General features: G+C 47.8%; 1 protein-coding gene across 1 annotated transcript in view; it reads left to right on the forward strand.

Moving 5' to 3' along the window:
* The window catches only part of nup155 (nucleoporin 155), a 239,580-nt gene that overhangs the window by 189,626 nt on the left and 24,662 nt on the right, over positions 1 to 25,292 (forward strand). Inside the window, exons 30-31 of the mRNA XM_067978489.1 lie at positions 24,520 to 24,633; positions 25,097 to 25,217. Of these exons, the coding sequence (XP_067834590.1) occupies positions 24,520 to 24,633; positions 25,097 to 25,217 (235 nt within the window). The remainder of the gene's footprint in view (positions 1 to 24,519; positions 24,634 to 25,096; positions 25,218 to 25,292) is intronic.

Consider the following 25,292-nt stretch of genomic DNA (forward strand, 5'->3'; position numbering starts at 1 on the left):
CACAGTATTTATATGGCTGGTCCAGTTAAGTTTCTGGTCAATGGTGACCCCCAGGATGTTGATGGTGGGGGATTCGGCGATGGTAATGCCGTTGAATGTCAAGGGGAGGTGGTTGGACTCTCTCTTGTTGGGAGATGGCCATTGCCTGGCACTTGTCTGGCGCGAATGTTACTTCCCACATATCAGCCCAAGCCTGGATGTTGTCCAGGTCTTGCTGCATGCGGGCTCGGACTGCTTCATTATCTGAGGGGTTGCGAATGGAACTGAACACTGTGCAATCATCAGCGAACATCCCCATTACTGACCTTATGATGGAGGGAAGTTCATTGATGAAGCAGCTGAAGATGGTTGGGCCCAGGACACTGCCCTGAGGAACTCCTGCAGTAATATCCTGGGGCTGAGATGATTGGCCTCCAACAACCACTACCATCTTCCTTTGCTCGGTATGGCTCCAGCCACTGGAGAGTTTTCCCCCTGATTCCCATTGACTTCAATTTTACGAGGGCTCCTTGGTGCCACACTTGTTCAAATGCTGCCCTCCCTCAGCTGATGAATCAGTCCTCCTCCATGTTGAACACCACTTGGAGGAAGCACTGAGGGTAGCAAGGGCACAGAATGTACTCTGGGTGGGAGACTTCAATGTCCATCACCAAGAGTGGCTCGGTAGCACCACGACTGACCGAGCTGGCCGAGTCCTGAAGGACATAGCTGCTAGACTGGGCCTGCAGCAGGCGGTGAGCGAACCAACACGAGGGAAAAAATTACTTGACCTCGTCCTCCCCAATCTACCTGTCGCAAATGCATCTGTCCATGACAGTATTGGCAGGAGTGACCACCGCACAGTCCTCGTGGAGATGAAGTCCCGTCTTTGCACTGAGGACACCATCCAACGTGTTGTGTGGCACTACCACCGTGCTAAATGGGATAGATTCAGAACAGATCCAGCAGCTCAAAACTGGGCATCCATGAGGCGCTGTGGGCCATCAGCAGCAGCAGAATTGTATTCCAGCACAATCTGTAACCTCATGGCCCGGCATATTCCTCACTCTACCATTACCAACAAGCCAGGGGATCAACCCTGGTTCAATGAGGAGTGTAGAAGAGCATGCCAGGAGCAGCACCAGGCGTACCTAAAAATGAGGTGCCAACCTGGTGAAGCTACAACTCAGGACTACATGCATGCGAAACAGCAGAAGCAACATGCTATAGACAGAGCTAAGCAATTCCACAACCAACGGATCAGATCAAAGCTCTGCAGTCCTGCCACATCCAGTCGTGAATGGTGGTGGACAATTAAACAACTAACGGGAGGAGGAGGCTCTGCAAACATCCCCATCCTCAATGATGGCGGAGTCCAGCACGTGAGTGCAAAAGACAAGGCTGAAGCATTTGCAACCATCTTCAGCCAGAAGTGCCGAGTGGATGATCCATCTCAGCCTCCTCCCGATATCCCCACCATCACAGAAGCCAGTCTTCAGCCAATTCGATTCACTCCACGTGATATCAAGAAACGGCTGAGTGCACTGGATACAGCAAAGGCTATGGGCCCCGACAACATCCCAGCTGCAGTGCTGAAGACTTGTGCTCCAAAACTAGCTGCGCCTCTAGCCAAACTGTTCCAGTACAGCTACAACACTGGCATCCACCCGACAATGTGGAAAATTGCCCAGGTATGTCCTGTCCACAAAAAGCAGGACAAATCCAATCCGGCCAATTACCGCCCCATCAGTCTACTCTCAATCATCAGCAAAGTGATGGAAGGTGTCGTCGACAGTGCTATCAAACGGCACTTGCTCACCAATAACCTGCTCACCGATGCTCAGTTTGGGTTCCGCCAGGACCACTCGGCTCCAGACCTCATTACAGCCTTGGTCCAAACATGGACAAAAGAGCTGAATTCCAGAGGTGAGGTGAGAATGACTGCCCTTGACATCAAGGCAGCATTTGACTGAGTGTGGCACCACGGAGCCCTAGTAAAATTGAAGTCAATGGGAATCAGGGGGAAAACTCTCCAGTGGCTGGAGTCATACCTAGCACAAAGGAAGATGGCAATGGTTGTTGGAGGCCAATCATCTCAGCCCCAGGACATTGCTGCAGGAGTTCCTCAGGGCAGTGTCCGAGGCCCAACCATCTTCAGCTGCTTCATCAATGAGCTTCCCTCCATCATAAGGTCAGAAATGGGGATGTTCGCTGATGATTGCACAGTGTTCAGTTCCATTCGCATCCCCTCATAATGAAGCAGTCCAAGCCCGCATGCAGCAAGACCTGGACAACATCCAGGCATGGGCTGATAAATGGCAAGTAACATTCACGCCAGACAAGTGCCAGGCAATGACCATCTCCAACAAGAGAGAGTCTGACCACCTCCCCTTGACATTCAACGGCATTACCATCGCCGAATCCCCCACCATCAACATCCTGGGGGTTACCATTGACCAGAAACTTAACTGGACCAGCCATATAAATACTGTGGCCACAAGAGCAGGCCCGAGGTTGGGTATTCTGCGGCGAGTGACTCACCTCCTGACTCCCCAAAGCCTTTCCACCATCTACAAGGCACAAGTCAGGAGTGTGATGGAATACTCTCCACTTGCCTGGATGAGTGCAGCTCCAACAACACTCAAGAAGCTCGACACCATCCAGGACAAAGCAGCCCCCTTGATTGGCACCCCATCCACCATCCTAAACATTCACTCCCTTCACCACCGGCGCACTGTGGCTGCAGTGTGTACCATCCACAGGATGCACTGCAGCAACTCGCCAAGGCTTCTTCGACAGCACCTCCCAAACCCGCGACCTCTACCACCTAGAAGGACAAGAGCAGCAGGTACATGGGAACAACACAACCTGCACGTTCCCCTCCAAGTCACACACCATCCCAACTTGGAAATATATCGCCGTTCCTTCATCATCGTTGGGTCAAAATCCTGGAACTCCCTTCCTAACAGTACTGTGGGAGAACCGTCACCACACGGACTGCAGCGGTTCAAGAAGGCGGCTCACCACCACCTTCTCAAGGGCAATTAGGGATGGGCAATAAATGCCGGCCTCACCAGTGACGTCCACATCCCATGAACGAATAAAAAAAAAACTACCTTCGAGGTCCTGCTTTTTAATTTATTTCCTAACTCCCTATATTCTGCTTGCAGGACCGAATCCCTTTTTTTACCGATGTCGTTGGTACCGATATGGACCACGACCACTGGCTGTTCACCCTCGCCCTTCAGAATGTGCTGCAGCCACTCCGTGACATCCTTGAACCTAGCACCAGGGAGGCAACATACCATCCTGGAGTCACGTCTGCGGCCGCAGAAACGCCTATCTGTTCCCCTTACAATGGAATGCCCTATCACTATTGCTCTCCCATTCTTTTTCCTCCCCTCCTGTGCAGCTGAGTCACTCGTGGTGCCACGGTCTTGGATCTTGCTGCTTTCCCCTGATAAGCCATCTCCCCCAACAATATCCAAAGCGGAATATCTGTTTGAAAGGGAGATGGCCCCAGGGGACTCCTGCTCTACCTGCCTTCACTCCCTTCACCACCGGCGCACTGTGGCTGCAGTGTGTACCATCCACAGGATGCACTGCAGCAACTCGCCAAGGCTTCTTCGACAGCACCTCCCAAACCCGCGACCTCTCCCACCTAGAAGGACAAGAGCAGCAGGCACATGGGAACACCACCTGCACGTTCCCCTCCAAGTCACACACCATCCCGACTTGGAAATATATCGCCGTTCCTTCATCGTCACTGGGTCAAAATCCTGGAACTCCCTTCCTAACAGCACTGTGGGAGAACCTTCACCACACGGACTGCAGCGGTTCAAGAAGGCGGCTCACCACCACCTTCTCAAGGGCAATTAGGGATGGGCAATAAATGCCGGCCTCGCCAGCGATGCCCACATCCCATGAACGAATAAAAAAGATGTGGAGATGCCGGTGATGGACTGGGGTTGACAATTGTAAACAATTTTACAACACCAAGTTATAGTCCACAATTTTATTTTAAATTCACAAGCTTTCGGAGGCTTCCTCCTTCCTCAGGTGAACGATGTGAAAATGAAGTCCTCGAAATGAAGTCGCATTTATAATTCACAGAACAATGCTGGTGATAACAGACAGTTTTTTCAACTGCCCGTTGCCAAGGCAATCAGTGTGCAGACAGACAGTTGTTACCTGCCAGGTCTCACAGAATATACAAATCACCAAAAAAAACAACAAACAAAAAAAAACAGAGATAGAGAGGTAGAAACATAGAAAAGACAGCAACTGACCCGTTATATTAAAAACAGATAACATTTGTTCGCTGGTGGGGTAACGTGTAGCGTGACATGAACCCAAGATCCCGGTTGAGGCCGTCCTCATGGGTGCGGAACTTGGCTATCAATTTCTGCTCGACGATTTTGCGTTGTCGTGTGTCTCGAAGGCCGCCTTGGAGTACGCTTACCCGAAGGTCGGTGGCTGAATGTCCTTGACTGCTGAAGTGTTCCCCGACTGGGAGGGAACCCTCCTGTTTGGCGATTGTTGCGCGGTGTCCGTTCATCCGTTGTCGCAGTGTCTGCATGGTCTCGCCAATGTACCATGCTCCGGGGCATCCTTTCCTGCAACGTATGAGGTAGACAACGTTGGCCGAGTCACAGGAGTATGAACCATGCACCTGGTGGGTGGTGTCCTCTCGTGTGATGGTGGTATCTGTGTCGATGATCTGGCATGTCTTGCAGAGGTTACCGCGGCAGGGTTGTGTGGTGTCGTGGACGCTGTTCTCTTGAAAGCTGGGTAATTTGCTGCGAACGATGGTCTGTTTGAGGTTGGGTGGCTGTTTAAAGGCGAGTAGTGGAGGTGTGGGGATGGCCATAGCGAGGTGTTCGTCGTCATTGATGACATGTTGAAGGCTGCGGAGAACATGGCGTAGTTTCTCCGCTCCGGGGAAGTACTGGACGACAAAGGGTACTCTGTTGGTTGCGTCCCGTGTTAGTCTCCTGAGGAGGTCTATGCGATTTTTTGCTGTGGCCCGTCGGAACTGTCGATCGATGAGTCGAGCGTCATATCCCGTTCTTACTAGGGCGTCTTTCAGCGTCTGTAGGTGTCCATCGCGTTCCTCCTCGTCTGAGCAGACCCTGTGTATTCGCAGGGCCTGTCCATAGGGGATGGCCTCTTTGACGTGGTTAGGGTGGAAGCTGGAAAAGTGGAGCATCGTGAGGTTGTCCGTGGGCTTGCGGTAGAGTGAGGTGCTGAGGTGCCTGTCTTTGATGGAGATTCGTGTGTCCAAGAAAGAAACTGATTCTGAGGAGTAGTCCATGGTGAGCTTGATGGTGGGATGGAACTTGTTGATGTTATCGTGTAGTCTCTTCAGTGATTCCTCGCCGTGGGTCCATAGAAAGAAAATGTCGTCGATGTATCTGGTGTATAGTGTTGGTTGGAGGTCTTGTGCAGTGAAGAAGTCCTGCTCGAACTTGTGCATGAAAATGTTGGCGTATTGGGGTGCGAATTTGGTCCCCATGGCTGTTCCGTGTGTTTGGGTAAAGAACTGGTTATCGAAGGTGAAGACATTGTGATCCAGGATGAAGCGGATGAGTTGTAGGATGGCGTCCGGAGATTGGCTGTTGTTGGTGTTGAGTATTGATGCTGTCGCAGCGATGCCGTCATCGTGGGGGATACTGGTGTAGAGTGCCGAGACGTCCATCGTGGTGAGAAGTGTTCCTGGTTCAACTGGTCCGTGGGTACTGAGTTTTTGTAGGAAGTCTGTAGTGTCGCGACAGAAGCTGGGGGTTCCCTGTACGATGGGTTTCAGGATGCCCTCGATGTATCCAGAGAGGTTCTCACACAGGGTTCCGTTGCCTGATACGATAGGACGTCCAGGTGTGTTGGCTTTGTGTATCTTTGGGAGGCAGTCGAAGTCTCCCACGCGGGGATTACGTGGGATGAGAGTGCGTAGGATGCTTTGAAGGTCTGGATCGAAGGTCTTGATCAGTTTGTTGAGCTGGTGGGTGTGTTCTTTGGTCGGGTCTGCGGGTAACCGTCTGTAGTGTTCCTGGTTGTCCAGTTGTCGGTATGCTTCTTTGCAATAGTCCGTTCTGTTCTGTATGACTATGGCTCCTCCTTTGTCCGCTGGTTTGATGACGATGTTGCGGTTGGTCTTGAGAGCGTTGATGGCGTTGCGTTGTGCTCGGGTGACATTCTGGACTGTCTTCTGAGTGCGGCTGATGAATCTGGCATTGACGCATTTCCTGACAGCTTGAGCATACATGTCCAGCTGAGGGCAGTGACCCTCTGGAGGAGTCCAGTTTGACTCTTTCCTCTTCGGTTGCTGTACCGCGGATCCCTCTGTCTGCTGTTCCGGATCGTCGATTGTCTTATTGGGTTCGCTGCTGAAATTTTGTGGTTTGTGGTAGAATTCCCGGAGCCTCATTCTCCTGATGAATTCCTCTGTGTCCGCCGCGAGACTCGTGGGGTCCATTTTGGTAGTGGGGCAGAAATTGAGCCCTCGGCTGAGAACTTCGATTTCGTCTGGTTGAAGGGTGTGGTCGGACAAATTGACGATAGACTTCCCTGTGGTTGCAACCGTGGTACCAGGGGAAGCTTGGTCGATGCTGGTGGTGATGCCGAGTTTCTCAAGCTTCCTGCTCTTGGTTTTCATGTAGGCAGCGTAGTTCCGTTGCCTCGTCTGTTTGGCGGTATAACGTAGCTGGTCTGCTGTGTCCTGAGTACAGGTTGAGAGTATGGACTCTATCTTGGTTTCGAGGTTGTGGCGTCTGCTGTAGAGTTGGTGTACGAGATGGTTGCGGAGAAATAGGGCTAGCGGGATTGCTTTTGGAGAGCCGGCATGGCCTCCTTCAGTGCTGTAACCATTCTATGACAGAAAACAGAGTAGGAATGAACGGGTCAGGCTGACAGGCTGTAACTAGTGGGTGCTGCAAGGATCAGTGCTTGGGCCTCAGCTATTTACAATCTATATTAATGACTTAGATGAAGGGACCGAGTGCAATGTATCCAAGTTTGCTGATGATACAAAGCTGGGTAAGAAAGTCAGTGTGAGGAGAACACAGAGTCGGCAAAGAATCGTAGATTCAAAGAATGGTTGCAGTGCAGCAGGAGGCCATTCGGTCCATCGAGCCGGTGCTGGCTCTTTGTAAAAGCAAATCTGTTCGTCCCATTCCCTTGCTCTTTCCCCATAGCCCTACAAATTTTTTCCCTTCAAGTATTTATCCAATTTCTTTTTGAAAGCCACGATTGAATCTGCCTCCACCACCCTTTCAGGCAGCGCATTCCAGATCGCAACTACCCGCTGCATAAAAACGTTTTTCCTGATGTTGCCTTTGGTTCTTTTGCCAATCTGTGTCCTCTGGCCCTCGACCCTTCTGCCAATGGGAACAGTTTCTCTCTATCTGCTCTGCTGGACCCTTCATGATTTTGTACACCTCTGTCAAATCTCCTCACAACCGTCTCTGCTCCAAGCAGAACAATCCCAGCTTCTCCAGTCTATCCATGTAACTGAAATGCCTCATCCCTGGAATCATTCTAGTAAATCTTTTCTGCACCTTCTCTAAAGTTTTCACATCCTCCCTAAAGTGCGGTGCCCAGAATTGGACACAATACTCCAGTGTTTTATAAAGGTTCATCATAATCTCCCTGCTTTTGTACGCTATGCCAATATTTATAAAGCCCAGGATCCCGTATGCTTTTTAACTGCTTTTTCAACCTGCCCTGCCACCTTGAACGACCTGTGTACATAAATCCCCAGGTCTCTGTATCCTTAGATGTATATTGCCTCTCTTCATTCTTCCTATCAAATGTAACACTTTGCACTTCTGTGTTAAATTTCATCTGCCACGTGTCCGCCCATTCCACCAGCCAGTCTCTGTCCTCTTGAAGTCTATCACTATCCTCCTCACTGTTCACTATACTTCCAAATTTGTGTCATCTGCAAATTTGGAAATTGTGCCCTGTACACCCAAGTCCAAGTTATTAATATTTCTCAAGAAAAGCAGTGGTCCCAGCACTGACCCCTGGGGAACACCTTCCTCCAGTCTGAAAAACAACCGTTCACCACTACTCTCTGTTTCCTGTCTCTTGGCCAATTTCCTATCCATGCTGCCACTGCCCCTTTTATTCCATGGGCTTCAACTTTACTGACAAGCCTATTATGTGGCACTTTATCAAACGCCTTTTCAAAGTCCATATACACAACATCAACTGCATTGCCCTCGTCAACTCTCTCTGTTACCTCATCAAAAAACTCTATCAGGTTAGTTAAACACGAATTTGCCTTTAACAAATCTGTGCTGGCTTTCCTTAATTAATTCACACTTGTCCAAGTATCTATTCATTCTGTCCCAGATTATCGTTTCTAAAAGCTTCCCCACCACCGAGGTTAAACTGACTGGCCTGTAGTTGCTGGGTTTATCCTTACACCCTTTTTTGAACAAGGGTGTAACATTTGCAATTCTCCAGTTCTCTGGCACCACCCCCGTATCTAAGGATGTTTGGAAGATTATGGCCAGTACCTCCGCAATTTCCACCCTTACTTCCCTCAGCGACCTAGGATACATCCCATCCGGACCGGGTGACTTATTTACTTTAAGTGCAGCCAGCCTTTCTAGTACCTCTTTTTCAAGTTTTAGCCCATCCAGTATCTCAACTACCTCCTCTTTTACTGTGACTCTGGCAGCATCTTCTTCCTTGGTAAAGACAGATGCAAAATACTCATTTAGTACGACAGCCACGCCCCCGCCTCCATGCGAAGGTCTCCTTTTTGGTTCCTAATTTGCCCCACCCCTCCTCTTACTACCTGTTTACTATTTATACGCCTATCGAAGACTTTTGGATTCCTTTTTATGTTAGTTGCCAGCCTATTCTCATACTCTCTCCTTGCCCCTTTTATTTCCTTTTTCACTTCCCCTCTGAGCTTTCTATGTTCAGCTTGATTCTCTCTTGTATTATCAACCTGACATCTGTCACACACCCCTTTTTCTGCTTCATCTTACTCTCTATCTCTTTCGTCATCCAGGGAGCTCTGGCTTTAGTTGCCCTACCTTTCCCTCTCTTCAGAATGTACCTAGACTGTACCCAAACCATCTCTTCTTTAAAGGCCGCCCTTTAGAAGGTGGCAAATGGAGTATAATGTGAGGAAATGTGAGGTTATTCACTTTGGTAGGAAGAACAGAAAAACAGAATATTTTTAAATGGTGAGAAACTATTAAATGTTGGTGTTCGGAGAGATTTGGGTGTCCTCGTACAAGAAACACTAGAAGTTAACATGCAAGTACAGCAAGCAATTGGGAAAGTAAAAGGTATGTTGGCCTTTATTGCAAGGGGGTTGGTGCATAAGAGTTAAGAAGTCTTGCTGCAATTGTACAGGGCTTTGGTGAGACCTCACCTGGAGTAGTTTGGTCTCCTTATCTAATGAAGGATATACTTGCCTTAGAGGCAGTGCATCAAGGTTCACTAGATTAATTCCTGGGATGAGAGGGTTGTCCTATGAGGAGAGATTGAGTAGAATGGGCCTATACTCTCTGGAGTTTAGAAGAATGAGAGGTGATCTCATTGAAACATAAGATTCTGAGAGGGTTTGACAGGGTAGATGTTGAGAGACTTTCCCCTGGCTGGAGAGTCTAGATCTAGATGTTATAGACTTAGGATAAGGGGTCGGCCATTTAAGACTGAGATGAGGTGAAATTTCTTCACTTGGAGGGTTGTGAATCTTTGGAATTCTCTATCCCAGATGGCTATGGATGCTCAGTTGTTGAGTATATTCAAGGCTGAGATTGATTGATAGATTTTTGGACTCTAAGGGAATCAAGGGATTATGGGGTTCGGGTGGGAAAGTAGAGTTGAGGTCGAAGATCGGCCATGATCTTATTAAAAGGCGTAGCAAGCTTGAGGGGCCATTCGGCCTACTCCTGCTCCTATTTCTTATGTTCTTAATGTTTTGTGAACCAAACTCCAAAATCCCTCTGTTTCAAAATCATTACGGGTTCAGATAAATAAAGAGAAACTGTTCCCATTGGTGGAAGTGTCGAGAACCAGAGGACACAGATTTAAGGTGATTGACAAAAGAACCAAAGGCAACATGAGTCATAGAGTCATAGAGTGATACAGCACGGATAGAGGCCCTTCGGCCCATCGTGTCCGCGCCGGCCATCAGCCCTGTCTACTCTAATCCCATATTCCAGCATTTGGTCCGTAGCCTTGTATGCTATGGCATTTCAAGTGCTCATCCAAATGCTTCTTGAATGTTGTGAGGGTTCCTGCCTCCACAACCCTTTGAGGCAGTGAGTTCCAGACTCCAACCACCCTCTGGGTGAAAAAGTTCTTTCTCAAATCCCCTCTAAACCTCCCGCCTTTTACCTTGAATCTATGTCCCCTTGTTATAGAACCCTCAACGAAGGGAAAAAGCTCCTTAGTATCCATCCTATCTGTGCCCCTCATAATTTTGTACACCTCAATCATGTCCCCCCTCAGCCTCCTCTGCTCCAAGGAACAAACCCAATCTTCCCAGTCTCTCTTCATAGCTGAAGCGCTCCAGCCCTGGTAACATCCTGGTGAATCTCCTCTGCACCCTCTCCAAAGCGATCACATCCTTCCTGTAGTGTGGCGACCAGAACTGCACACAGTACTCCAGCTGTGGCCTAACCAGTGTTTTATACAGCTCCATCATAACCTCCTTGCTCTTATATTCTATGCCTCGGCTAATAAAGGCAAGTATCCCATATGCCTTCTTTACCACCTTATCTACCTGTTCCGCCGCCTTCAGGGATCTGTGAACTTGCACACCAAGATCCCTCTGACCCTCTGTCTTGCCTAGGGTCCTCCCATTCATTGTGTATTCCCCCTTGCCTTGTTAGTCCCTCCAAAGTGCATCACCTCGCACTTTTCCGGGTTAAATTCCATTTGCCACTGTTCCGCCCATCTGACCAACCCATCTATATCGTCCTGCAGACTGAGGCTATCCTCCTCGCTATTTACCACCCTACCAATTTTTGTATCATCAGCGAACTTACTGATCATACCTTTTACATTCATATCCAAGTCGTTAATGTAGACCACGAACAGCAAGGGACCCAGCACCGATCCCTGTGGTACCCCACTGGCCACAATAACCTTTTTTACACAGCGAGTAGTTATAATCTGGAATGCGCTGCCTGAAAGGGTGGTGGAAGCAGATTCAGAAAGGAATTGGATAAATACGTGAAGGGAAAATATTTGCAGGGCTACAGGGGAATGGGACTAACTGGATTGCTCTTACAAAGAGCCAGCACAGACCCAATCGGCCGAATGGCCTCCTTTTGTGCTGTAACCGTTCTATGATTCTTCCACATCAACCCTCCAAACTCCCTCCGCTCCTCCCATCACCAAACTCCCTCCGTTCCTCCCATCACCAAACCCTCCAAACTCCCTCCGTTCCTCCCATCACCGAACCCTCCAAACTCCCTCCGCTCCTCCCATCACCGAACCCTCCAAACTCCCTCCGTTCCTCCCATCACCGAACCCTCCAAACTCCCTCCGCTCCTCCCATCACCGAACCCTCCAAACTCCCTCCGTTCCTCCCATCACCGAACCCTCCAAACTCCCTCCGTTCCTCCCATCACCGAACCCTCCAAACTCCCTCCGTTCCTCCCATCACCGAACCCTCCAAACTCCCTCCGTTCCTCCCATCACCGAACCCTCCAAACTCCCTCCGCTCCTCCCATCACCGAACCCTCCAAACTCCCTCCGTTCCTCCCATCACCGAACCCTCCAAACTCCCTCCGCTCCTCCCATCACCGAACCCTCCAAACTCCCTCCGTTCCTCCCATCACCGAACCCTCCAAACTCCCTCCGTTCCTCCCATCACCGAACCCTCCAAACTCCCTCCGTTCCTCCCATCACCGAACCCTCCAAACTCCCTCCGTTCCTCCCATCACCGAACCCTCCAAACTCCCTCCGTTCCTCCCATCACCGAACCCTCCAAACTCCCTCCGTTCCTCCCATCACCGAACCCTCCAAACTCCCTCCGTTCCTCCCATCACCGAACCCTCCAAACTCCCTCCGTTCCTCCCATCACCAAACCTTCTTGCATTCAAAATATAATTGACTGTTTTTACCAACATGCACCACCCCACGTTTACCGACAATGAATTCTCCACCAACTGATCAATATCCTCCTGCCGCCTCTCCTGGTCATCAGAATTATTCACTCTGCCCCTTATTCTATCTGCCCCCACCCCTCCCCGGCCTGTCTGCCCCCACCCCTCCCCGGCCTGTCTGCCCCCACCCCTCCCCGGCCTGTCTGCCCCCACCCCTCCCCGGCCTGTCTGCCCCCACCCCTCCCCGGCCTGTCTGCCCCCACCCCTCCCCGGCCTGTCTGCCCCCACCCCTCCCCGGCCTATATCCAAATTATTAATGTGCACGGTGATCAGAAGTGGACCAAAACTGAATCCTGTGGGACTCCGCTGCCCACTCTGTGAAACTGCCCTTAACGCCGCCTCTCTGCTTCCCCCTTCTGACCTGTGTTTAATCCACCCCCTCCTGCTTCCATAACCCACCCTTCTCCAATAGTTTCCTGTGCCATGCCTGGCCAAAGGTTCTCTGACAGTCCATGTACACCACATCCACCGCATTTCCCTGTCCACCATATCCATCACCTCTTCAAAGAACTCCATCTGGTTATTCAAGCACCATCTACCTTTCTGAAGTTTAAAAAGTAGGACCTCAAAGGTAGTAATCTCTGGATTACTTCCAGTGCCATGTGCTAGTGAGTATAGGAATAGCAGGATAAGACAGGTTCATGTGTGCAGGAGGGAGGGCTTCAGATTCCTGGGGCGTTGGGACCCATTCTGGGACAGGAGGGACCTGTACAAGCCGGACGGATTGCACCTGAACAGAGCTGGGACCAATGTCCTCGCGGGGAGGTTCACTAATGCTGTGGAGGTGGGTTTACTCATTTGGCAGGTGGATGGGCACCAGGATGAAACATTAGAGAGGAGAAACGAGGTGAACAGAGGACTGGGAGGAACAAGTAGCACTAGAGTAAGGAATAGTTCAGAAATAGGAGGGGTCAGATAGGGGACAAATACGAGGCAGTCTAAGATGAGATTGGAGTGCATGTGCGTAAATGCACGTAGCGTGATGAATAAGGTTGGTGAGCTGCAGGCTCACGTCATCACATGGGAATATGATATCGTGGTAATAACACAGACCTGGCTCAAAGAAGGGGAGGATTGGGGACTTAATATTCCTGGCTACAAGGTATTCAGGAAAGATTGTGAAGGAAAGAAAGTTGGGGGTGGGGGGGTGTCAGTATTGATCAAAAACTATTACAGCACTGGAAAGGGATGATGTAATTGAGGGGTTAAAGACAGAATCTATTTGGTTAGAATTAAGGAACAAGAGAGGAGCTCTTACACTACTGGGAGTATACTACACGCCACCAAATAGTGGGAAGGAGACAGAGGAGCAAATTACAGAAAGATGCAAGAACTAGAGTAGTGATAATGGGGGACTTCAATTACCCCAATGCAGACCGGGACAGTAACAGGGTAAAGGGCAAAGAGGGGGAGGAGTTCCTGAAATGTGTTCAAAAGAACTTTCTGGAAAAGTGTGTTTCCAGACCAACCCGAAAGGAAGCAGTGCTGGATCTAGTTCTGGGGAATGACATGGGGCAGGGGAAATTTGGGGAACAGTGATCATAATCTCATTAGTTAAGGAAAAGGACAAGGAACAATCAAATGTGAAAATGCTTAACTAGTGGAGGGCAAATTTCAGTGAGTTAAAAAGGGATCGTGCCCAGGTGGATTTGTGAAAGGTCGGTCGTGCCTGACAAACCTGATTGAATTTTTTGAAGAGGTGACTAAAGTAGTGGACAGGGGAATGTCAATGGATGTTATTTATATGGACTTCCAGAAGGCATTTGATAAGGTCCCACATAAGAGACTGTTAGCTAAGATAGAAGCCCATGGAATCGAGGGAAAAGTACGGACTTGGTTAGGAAGTTGGCAGAGCGAAAGGCGATAGAGAGTAGGGATAATGGGTAGGTTCTCACATTGGCAGGATGTGACTAGTGGAGTCCCGCAGGGATCTGTCTTGGGGCCTCATTTATTCACAATATTTATTAATGACTTAGATGAAGCCATAGAAAGTCTCATATCTAAGTTTGCCGATGACACAAAGATTGGTGGCATTGTAAGCAGTGTAGATGAAAACATAAAATTACAAAGCGATATTGATAAATTAGGTGAATGGGCAAAACTGTGGCAAATGGAATTCAATGTAGACAAATGTGAGGTCATCCACTTTGGATCAAAAAAGGATAGAACAGGGTACTTTCTAAATGGTAAAAAGTTAAAAACAGTGGATGTCCAAAGGGACTTAGGGGTTCAGGTACATAGATCATTGAAGTGTCATGAACAGGTGCAGAAAATAATCAAGACTAATGGAATGCTGGCCTTTATATCCAGAGGACTGGAGTACAAGGGGGCAGAAGTTATGCTGCAGCTATACAAAACCCTGGTTAGACCGCACCTGGAGTACTGTGAGCAGTTCTGGGCACCGCACCTTCGGAAGGACTTATTGGCCTTGGAGGGAGTGCAGCGTAGGTTTACTAGAATGATACCCGGACTTCAAGGGTTAAGTTACGAGGAGAGATTACACAAATTGGGGTTGTATTCTCTGGAGTTTCGAAGGTTAAGGGGTGATCTGATCGAAGTTTATAAGATATTAAGGGGAACAGATAGGGTGGATAGAGAGAAACTATTTCTGCTGGTTGGGGATTTTAGGAGTAGGGGGCACCGTCTAAAAATTAGAGCCAGACCTTTCAGGAGTGAGATTAGAAAACATTTCTACACACAAAGGGTGGTAGAAGTTTGGAACTCTCTTCCGCAAACGGCAATTGATACTAGCTCAATTGCTAAATTTAAATGTGAGATAGATAGCTTTTTGGCAACCAAAGGTATTAAGGGATATGGGCCAAAGGCAGGTATATGGAGTTAGATCACAGATCAGCCATGATCTTATCAAATGGCGGAGCAGGCACGAGGGGCTGAATGGCCTACTCCTGTTCCTATGTCCTATGTTCCTAAAGAGAGAGTATGAGAATAGATTAGCGACTAATATAAAAGGGAACCCAAAAGTGTTTTATAAACATATAAATAGTAAAAGGATAGTCAAAGGAAGGGTTGAGCCAATTAGGGACAAAAAAGATCTTCTTGTGGAGGCAGAGGGCATGGCTGAGACACTAAATGAATACTTTGCATCCATCTTCACTAGAGAAGAGGATGCTGCCATTGTAGCAATTGTAGGAGGTGGTAGTCGTGATATTAGACAGGATAAAAATTGATAAAGGAGGTACTTAAAAGATTGGCAGTACTCAAAGTAGAAAAGTCTCCTGGTCCAGATGGGATGCATCCTCGGTAACTGAGGGAAGTAAAGGTGGAAATTGCAGAGGCTCTGGTCACAATCTTCCAATCCTCCTTAGATATGGGGATGGTGTCAGAGGACTGGAGGATTGCAAATGTTACACCCTGTTCAAAAAAGGGGAGAGGGATAAACCTGGCAATTACAGGCCAGTCAGCATAACGTCGGTGGTGGAGAAACTTTTAGAGAAAATAATCCAGGTCAAATATATATAGGCACTTGGAAAAATATGGGCTAATAAATGAAAGTCAGCACAGATTTGTTAAAGGAAAATCGTGTTTAACTAACTTGATTGAGTTCTTTGAAGTAACGGAGAGGTTGATGATGTGTATGTGGGCTTTCAAAAGGCATTTGATAAAGTACCACATAATAGACTTGTTAGCAAAATTACAGCCCATGGGATTTGTGTCCAGTTCTGGGCAGCACACTTTAGGAAAGATGTGAAAGCCTTAGAGAGATTTACTGGAATGATTCCAGGGATGAGGGACTTTAGTTACGTGGATAGACTGCAGAAGCTGGGGTTGTTCTCCTTGGAACAGAGACGGTTGCGAGGAGATTTGATCGAGGTATTCAAAATCATGAAGGGTCTAGACAGAGTAGATAGAGAGAAACTGTTCCCATTGACGGAAGGGTCAATCAGAGGACATAGATTTTAGGTGATTGGCAAAAGAACCCAAGGTAACATGAGGAAAAAATGTTTTACACAGCGAGTGGTTAGGATCTGGAATGCACTGCCTGAGGGAGTGGTGGAGGCAGATTCAATCATGGCCTTCAAAAGGGATCATAAGAATGTAAGAAATAGGAGCAGGGGTAGGCCATCCTGCCCCTCGAGCCTGCTCCGCCATTCAACAAGATCATGGCTGATCTTCTACCTCAACCCCATTTTCCTGCGCTATCCCCATATCCCTTGATGCCTTTAATATCTAGAAATCCATCGATCTCTGTTTTGAATGTACTCAATGACTGAGCCTCCACAGCCCTCTGGGGCAGAGAATTCCAAAGATTCACCGCACTCTGAGTGAAGAAATTCCTCCTCATCTCAGTCCTAAATGACCTACCCCTCATTCTGAGACTGTGACCCCTGGTTCCAGACTCCCCAGCCAGGGGAAACATCCTCCCTGCATCTACCCTGTCGAGCCCTGTAAGAATTTTGTCTGTTTCAATGAGATCACCTCTCGTGCTTCTAAACTCTAGAAAATAAAGGCCTCGTCTACTCAATCTCTCCTCATATGACAATCCCGCCATCCCAGGAATCAGTCTGGTGAACCTTTGTTGCACTCCCTTTATGGCAAGTATATCCTTTCTTAGGTAAGGAGACCAGAATTGTACACAATACTCCAGGTGTGGTCTCACCAAGGCCCTGTATAATCGAACATCAACATTTCCCAATCTCTCACCATTTAAGCTGGATAAGTGCTTGGAAGGAAAAAATGTGCAGGGCTTTGGGGAAAGGGCGGGGGAGTGGGACTAGCTGGATTGCTCTTGCATAGAGCCGACGTGGACTTGATGGACCGAATGGCCGCCTTCCATGTTGTAACCTTTCTATGGTTAAAGGGACAGTGGCAGTGTGGATACAAAATTGGCGAAGGGACAGAAAGCAGAGAGTAGTGGTGAACGGTTGTTTTTCAAACTGGAGGGAAGTTTACAGTGGTGTTCCCCAGGGTCAGTATTAGGACCACTGCTCTTTTTGATGTATATTAACAACCTGGATTTGGGTGTACAGGGCATAATTTCAAAGTTTGCAGATGACACACAATTCGGAAATGTAGCAAACAATGTGGAGGATGATAACAGACTTCAGGAGGACATCGACAGACTGGTGAAATGGGCAGACACGTGGCAAATGAAATTTAACGCAGAGAAGTGTGAAATGATGCATTTTAGTAGGAAGAATGAGGAGAGGCAATATAAACTAAAGGAGGTGCAGGAACAGAGAGACCTGGGCGTGAACATACACAATTCTATGAAGGTGGCAGGACAAGTTGAGAAGGCTGGTTTAAAAAAGCATATGGGATCCTTGGCTTTATTATTAGAGGCATAGAGTACAAAAGCAAGGAAGCTGTGGTAAACCTTTATAAAACACTGGTTAGGCCTCAGCTGGAGTATTGTGCTCAATTCTGGGCACCACACTTTAGGAAGGATGTCAAGGCCTTAAGAGAGGGTGCAGAGAGATTTACTAGAATGGTAACAGTTATGTGGAGAGACTGGAGAACCTGGGGTTGTTAACTAGAATGATACCCGGACTTCAAGGGTTAAGTTACGAGGAGAGATTAGAATCATAGAAGTTACAACATGGAAACAGGCCCTTCGGCCCAACATGTCCATGTCGCCCAGTTTATACCACTAAACTAGTCCCAATTGCCTGCACTTGGCCCATATCCCTCTATACCCATCTTACCCATGTAACTGTCCAAATGCTTTTTAAAAGACAAAATTGTACCCGCCTCTACTACTGCCTCTGGCAGCTCGTTCCAGACACTCACCACCCTTTCAGTGAAAAAATTGCCCCTCTGGACCCTTTTGTATCTCTCCCCTCTCACCTTAAATCTATGCCCCCTCGTTATAGACTCCCCTACCTTTGGGAAAAGATTTTGACTATCGACCTTATCTATGCCCCTCATTATTTTATAGACTTCTATAAGATCACCCCTTAACCTCCTACTCTCCAGGGAAAAAAGTCCCAGTCCATCTAACCTCTCCCTATAAGTCAAACCATCAAGTCCCGGTAGCATCCTAGTAAATCTTTTCTGCACTCTTTCTAGTTTAATAATATCCTTTCTATAATAGGGTGACCAGAACTGTACACAGTATTCCAAGTGTGGCCTTACCAATGTCTTGTACAACTTCAACAAGACATCCCAACTCCTGTATTCAATGTTCTGACCAATGAAACCAAGCATGCCGAATGCCTTCTTCACCACCCTGTCCACCTGTGACTCCACTTTCAAGGAGCTATGAATCTGTACTCCTAGATCTCTTTGTTCTATAACTCTCCCCAACGCCCTACCATTAACGGAGTAGGTCCTGGCCCGATTCGATCTACCAAAATGCATCACCTCACATTTATCTAAATTAAACTCCATCTGCCATTCATCGGCCCACTGGCCCAATTTATCAAGATCCCGTTGCAATCCTAGATAACCTTCTTCACTGTCCACAATGCCACCAATCTTGGTGTCATCTGCAAACTTACTAACCATGCCTCCTAAATTCTCATCCAAATCATTAATATAAATAACAAATAACAGCGGACCCAGCACCAATCCCTGAGGCACACCGCTGGTCACAGGCCTCCAGTTTGAGAAACAGCCCTCCACAACCACCCTTTGTCTTCTGTCGTCAATCCAATTTTGTATCCAATTGGCTACCTCACCTTGGATCCCGTGAGATCTAACCTTATGCAACAACCTACCATGCGGTACCTTGTCAAAGGCTTTGCTGAAGTCCATGTAGACCACGTCCACTGCACAGCCCTCATCTATCTTCTTGGTTACCCCTTCAAAAAACTCAATCAAATTCGTGAGACATGATTTTCCACTCTCAAAACCATGCTGACTGTTCCTAATCAGTCCCTGCCTCTCCAAATGCCTGTAGATCCTGTCTCTCAGAATACCCTCTAACAACTTACCCACTACAGATGTCAGGCTCACCGGTCTGTAGTTCCCAGGCTTTTCCCTGCCGCCCTTTTTAAACAAAGGCACAACATTTGCTACCCTCCAATCTTCAGGCACCTCACCTGTAGCTGTCGATGATTCAAATATCTCTGCTAGGGGACCCGCAATTTATCTACCTTGATGCGCGTTAAGACTTCCAGCACCTCCCTCTCTGTAATATGTACACTCCTCAAGACATCACTATTTATTTCCCCAAGTTCCCTAACATCCATGCCTTTCTCAACCGTAAATACCGATGTGAAATATTCATTTAGGATCTCACCCATCTCTTGTGGTTCCGCACATAGATGACCTTGTTGATCCTTAAGAGGCCCTACTCTCTCCCTAGTTACTCTTTTGCCCTTTATGTATTTGTAGAAGCTCTTTGGATTCTCCTTTGCCTGATCTGCCAAAGCAATCTCATGTCCCCTTTTTGCCCTCCTGATTTCTCTCTTAACTCTACTCCGGCAATCTCTATACTCTTCAAGGGATCCACTTGATCCCAGCTGCCTATGCATGTCATATGCCTCCTTCTTTTTGACTAGGGCCTCAATCTCCCGAGTCATCCAAGGTTCCCTACTTCTACCAGCCTTGCCCTTCACTTTACAAGGAATGTGCTTACCCTGAACCCTGGTTAACACACTTTTGAAAGCCTCCCACTTACCAGACGTCCCTTTGCCTGCCAACAGACTCTCCCAATCAACTTCTGAAAGTTCCTGTCTAATACCATCAAAATTGGCCTTTCCCCAATTTAGAATTTTAACTTTTGGGCCAGACCTATCCTTCTCCATAGCTATCTTAAAACTAATGGATGTGCAAATAATAGGGTAATAATAGTGGGGGATTTCAACTTCCCCAATATTAACTGGGATACTCAGAGTGTAAAAGGCTTAGAGGGTACAAAATTCTTAACGTGCATCCAGGAGAGCTTTTTGAGCCAGCATGTAGAAAGTCCTACAAGAGAGGGGGCGGTACTGGACCTAATTCTTGGGAATGTGGCCGGCCAAGTGGAAGAAGTGCTAGTAGGTGAGCACTTTGGTGACAGTGACCATAATTCGGTGAGATTTAAGGTGGTCATGGAAAAGGACAGGGAGGGGCCGGAAATAAAGGTTCTAAATTGGGGGAAGGCCGATTTTAATAGGATAAGGCAGGATCTGGCCAAAATGGACTGGGATCAGCTGCTTGTAGGAAAATCCGCATCGGAGCAATGGGAGTCTTTCAGAAGGGAGATTGAGACCATACAATGGCAACATGTTCCCGTAAAGGTCAAGGGTGGTTCCAAGAACTCCAGGGAACCTTGGATGTCAGGGGATATACGAGAATGGATTAGGAAAAAAAGGAGGGCTTTTGGCAGATACAAAAGGCTAAAGACGGAGGAAGCCCTAGAGGAGTACAAAAAGTGCAGGGGGATACTTAAAAAAGAAATTAGGAGATCAAGGAGGGGCCATGAAATAACACTGGCGAGCAAAATAAAGGAAAATCCTAAGATGTTTTATAAGTATATTAAGGGTAAGAGGATGACTAGGGAAAAAATAGGGCCCATTAGGGACAAAAATGGCAATCTGTGTGTGGAGCCGGCAGATGTAGGAGGGGTTCTAAATGAATTTTTTGCATCTGTTTTCACTATGGAGAAGGACGATGTAGACATAGAAATACGGCAGGGGGACTGTGATATACTCGAACATATTAACATCGAGCGGGAGGAGGTATTGGCGGTTTTAGCAGGCCTAAAAATGGATAAATCCCCAGGCCCGGACGAAATGTATCCCAGGCTACTGTGTGAGGCAAAGGAGGAGATTGCGGGGGCTCTGACACATATATTCAGAACCTCTCTGGCCACAGGGGATGTGCCAGAGGACTGGAGAACCGCTAATGTAATACCATTATTCAAGAAGGGGAGTAGGGAAAAACCGGGGAACTACAGGCCAGTGAGCCTAACATCAGTGGTAGGAAAATTATTGGAAAAAATTCTGAAGGACAAAATTAGTCTCCACTTGGAGAAGCAAGGATTAATCAGGGATAGTCAACATGGCTTTGTCAAGGGAAGATCATGTCTGACTAATTTGATTGAATTTTTTGAGGGGGTGACTAGGCGTGTGGATGAGGGTAACGCAGTGGATGTGGTATACATGGATTTCAGTAAGGCCTTCGATAAAGTCCCCCACAGGAGACTGGTCAAGAAGGTACGAGCCCATGGAATCCAGGGTGCCTTGGCACTTTGGATACAAAACTGGCTTAGTGGCAGAAGGCAGAGGGTGATGGCCGAAGGTTGTTTTTGTGACTGGAAGCCTGTGGCCAGTGGGGTACCACAGGGATCGGTGCTGGGTCCCTTGCTGTTTGTGGTCTACATTAATGACTTGGATATGAATGTAAAAGGTATGATCAGTAAGTTCGCTGATGATACAAAGATTGGTAGGGTGGTAAATAGCGAGGAGGATAGCCTCAGTCTGCAGGACGATATAGATGGGTTGGTCAGATGGGCGGAACAGTGGCAAATGGAATTTAACCCGGAAAAGTGCGAGGTGATGCACTTTGGAGGGACTAACAAGGCAAGGGAATACACAATGAATGGGAGGACCCTAGGCAAGACAGAGGGTCAGAGGGATCTTGGTGTGCAAGTTCACAGATCCCTGAAGGCGGCGGAACAGGTAGATAAGGTGGTAAAGAAGGCATATGGGATACTTGCCTTTATTAGCCGAGGCATAGAATATAAGAGCAAGGAGGTTATGATGGAGCTGTATAAAACACTGGTTAGGCCACAGCTGGAGTACTGTGTGCAGTTCTGGTCGCCACACTACAGGAAGGATGTGATCGCTTTGGAGAGGGTGCAGAGGAGATTCACCGGGATGTTACCAGGGCTGGAGCGCTTCAGCTATGAAGAGAGACTGGGAAGATTGGGTTTGTTTTCCTTGGAGCAGAGGAGGCTGAGGGGGGACATGATTGAGGTGTATAAAATTATGAGGGGCACAGATAGGATGGATACTAAGGAGCTTTTTCCCTTCGTTGAGGGTTCTATAACAAGGGGACATAGATTCAAGGTAAAAGGCGGGAGGTTTAGAGGGGATTTGAGAAAGAACTTTTTCACCCAGAGGGTGGTTGGAGTCTGGAACTCACTGTCTGAAAGGGTTGTGGAGGCAGGAACCCTCACAATATTCAAGAAGCTTTTGGATGAGCACTTGAAATGCCATAGCATACAAGGCTACGGACCAAATGCTGGAATATGGGATTAGAGTAGACAGGGCTGATGGCCGGCGCGGACACGATGGGCCGAAGGGCCTCTATCCGTGCTGTATAACTCTATGACTCTATGACTCTATGATCACTGGTCCCAAAGTGATCCCTCACTGACACTTCTGTCACCTGCCCTTCCTTATTTCCCAAGAGGAGGTCAAGTTTTGCCCCCTCTAGTCGGGCCATCCACATACTGAATGAGAAATTCCTCCTGAATACACTCAACAAATTTCTCTCCATCCAAGCCCCTAATGCTATGGCTGTCCCAGTCAATGTTGGGAAAGTTAAAGTCCCCTACTATTACCACCCTATTTTTCTTGCAGCTGTCTGTAATCTCCTTACATATTTGCTCCTCAATTTCCCGTTGACTATTTGGGGGTCTGTAGTACAATCCTATCAAAGTGATCTCTCCCTTCTTATTTTTCAGTTCTACCCATTTAGACTCAGTGGGCGAACCCTCGGATATATCCCCTCTCACTACTGCCGTGATGTTCTCCCTAATCAAGAACACAACTCCCCCTCCTCTCTTACCTCCTGCTCTATCTTTCCTATAGCATCTGTACCCTGGAACATTGAGCTGCCAGTCCTGCCCCTCCCTTAGCCATGTTTCAGTAATAGCTATAACATCCCAGTCCCATGTACCCATCCATGCCCTGAGTTCATCTGCCTTGCCCATCAGACTTCTTGCATTGAAATAAATGCAGTTTAATCTAGACTTCCCTTGGTCTTTGCCCTGCTTTCTCAGACCATCTGTCCGGTCATGTTCTGTACACTCTCCCTTACTGCCTTTTGTTTCTGTCACCACTTTACTTCCCACTGACTTCCTGCATTGGTTCCCATCCCCCTGCCACATTAGTTTAAACCCTCCCCAACAGCACTAGCAAACACTAGATTACACAAATTGGGGTTGTATTCTCTGGAGTTTAGAAGGTTAAGGGGTGATCTGATCGAAGTTTATAAGATATTAAGGGGAACAGATAGGGTGGATAGAGAGAAACTATTTCCGCTGGTTGGGGATTCTTGGAGTAGGGGGCACAGTCTAAAAATTAGAGCCAGACCTTTCAGGAGCGAGATTAGAAAACATTTCTACACACAAAGGGTGGTAGAAGTTTGGAACTCTCTTCCGCAAACGGCAATTGATATTAGCTCAATTGCTAAATTTAAATCTGAGATAGATAGCTTTTTGGCAACCAAAGGTATTAAGGGATATGGGCCAAAGGCAGGTATATGGAGTTAGATCACAGATCAGCCATGATCTTATCAAATGGCGGAGCAGGCACGAGGGGCTGAATGGCCTACTCCTGTTCCTCTGTTGCTAACCGAGAAGGTTGAGAGGAGATTTGATTGAGGTGTTCAAAATCATGAAGTTTTGATAGAGTAGTTGATCGTTTCCAGTGGCAGAAGGGTCGGTAACCAGAGGACACAGATTTAAGGTGATCGGCAAAAGAGCCAGAGGCGATATAAGGAAACATGATTTTTGCGCAGTGAGTTATAATGGTTTGGAATGCGCTGCCTGAAAGGGTGGTGGAAGCAGTTTCAATCGTAACTTTCAAAAGGGAATTGGATAAATACTTGAAGGGAAAAAATTTACAGAGCTGTGAGGAAAGAGCAGGGGAGTGGGACTAATTGGAAAGCTCTTTCAAAGTGCCTGCACAGGCACGATGGGCCAAATGGCCGCTTCCTGTGCTGTACCTACTATGATACCGTGTTGCTATGGGAAGGAAAGAAAGACTTTCATTTATATTGCGCCTTACACAACCTCAGGATGTCCTAAAGTGCTTTCCAGCCGTTGAAGTGTAGTCTCTGTTCTGATGTCGGAAATGCAGCAACCAATTTGTGCACAGCAAGGCCCCACAAACAGCAAAGTGATTATGACCAGATAATCTGTTTCAGGTATTGGTTGAGGGATAAATATTGACCAGGAAACCAGGCGAACACTCCCGTTCTTTGAATAGGGCCACGGGATCTTTTATGTCCAGCTGAGAGGTTTAAAATCTCATCTGAAAGACGGGACCACCGCCAGTGCAGCACCTCCCTCAGTACTGCACTGGAATGTCAGCCTGGATAATGTGCTCAAGTCTCTGGACTTGAACACACAACCTTCTGATTGAGAGGCAGGAATGCTACCACTAAGCCACGACTAACGTCTTGTTAGCTGTTTCTAATTATTTTCTTCATCTATACATTTAGTAATCTCATTCAAAATGTTCCCCACCTCTTTTCTCTCTGCACCCCCCCCCTGCCCCGGCAGGTAGCCCGGATACAGCTCCAGATTCAGGACACCCTGGCACGCAATTACGCCCAGCATCCCTCCGTGCAGGAAGCCATCTCCCAGCTGGACACAGAGCTCATGGACATCACCAAGGTAAGCACGGCACAAGGAGACCGCTGCTGACAGACTCAGGTCACTGTGATAAGCCCCGTATCACAGGCCGTCTCACTCTCACTGTTCTACAGGCCTCTGTTGAAATCAGATTCAGGATCTATATCCAGTTCTACAGCGGAATCCCTTGGAGTGAAAGCCGTTCTATATATAATTCATGGAGCAATTAAGCTGCAAGGTCACTGTGTATATCAGAGAGGAGATTATCCTCTGTCAGTGTTGATCTGTATATCTAAAAGCTCTTTCAGAGAGAGTACAGGGACGATGGGGTGAATGGGGAAAGACAGGGTAATGGGAAAGCTCTTTCAGAGGGAGGGCACAGGGGCGATGGGGTGAATGGGGAAAGGGCAGGGGAAGGGGACTTAGGGGAGAGCTCTTTCAGAGAGAGGTGCTGCCCAGGCTTGTACGATTCTATGATTCAGAGATTCTCTTCTGCTTTATCTAGTTGTATGGAGAGTTTGCCGACCATTTCCGTCTCTCAGAGTGCAAGCTGGCCATTATCCACTGTGCGGGTCACTCTGATACAATCCTAGTGCAGACACTTTGGCAAGAAATCATAGAGAAAGGTGAGGGACGTAGGAGAGTTCTGATCTCTCCCCATCCGTTCTGTGTTTCTCATTCCCCCTCTCTGATCTCTCCCC

Source organism: Heptranchias perlo, unplaced genomic scaffold, assembly GCF_035084215.1.
Source record: "Heptranchias perlo isolate sHepPer1 unplaced genomic scaffold, sHepPer1.hap1 HAP1_SCAFFOLD_300, whole genome shotgun sequence".
In the NCBI taxonomy this organism is placed as follows: Eukaryota; Metazoa; Chordata; class Chondrichthyes; order Hexanchiformes; family Hexanchidae; genus Heptranchias; species Heptranchias perlo.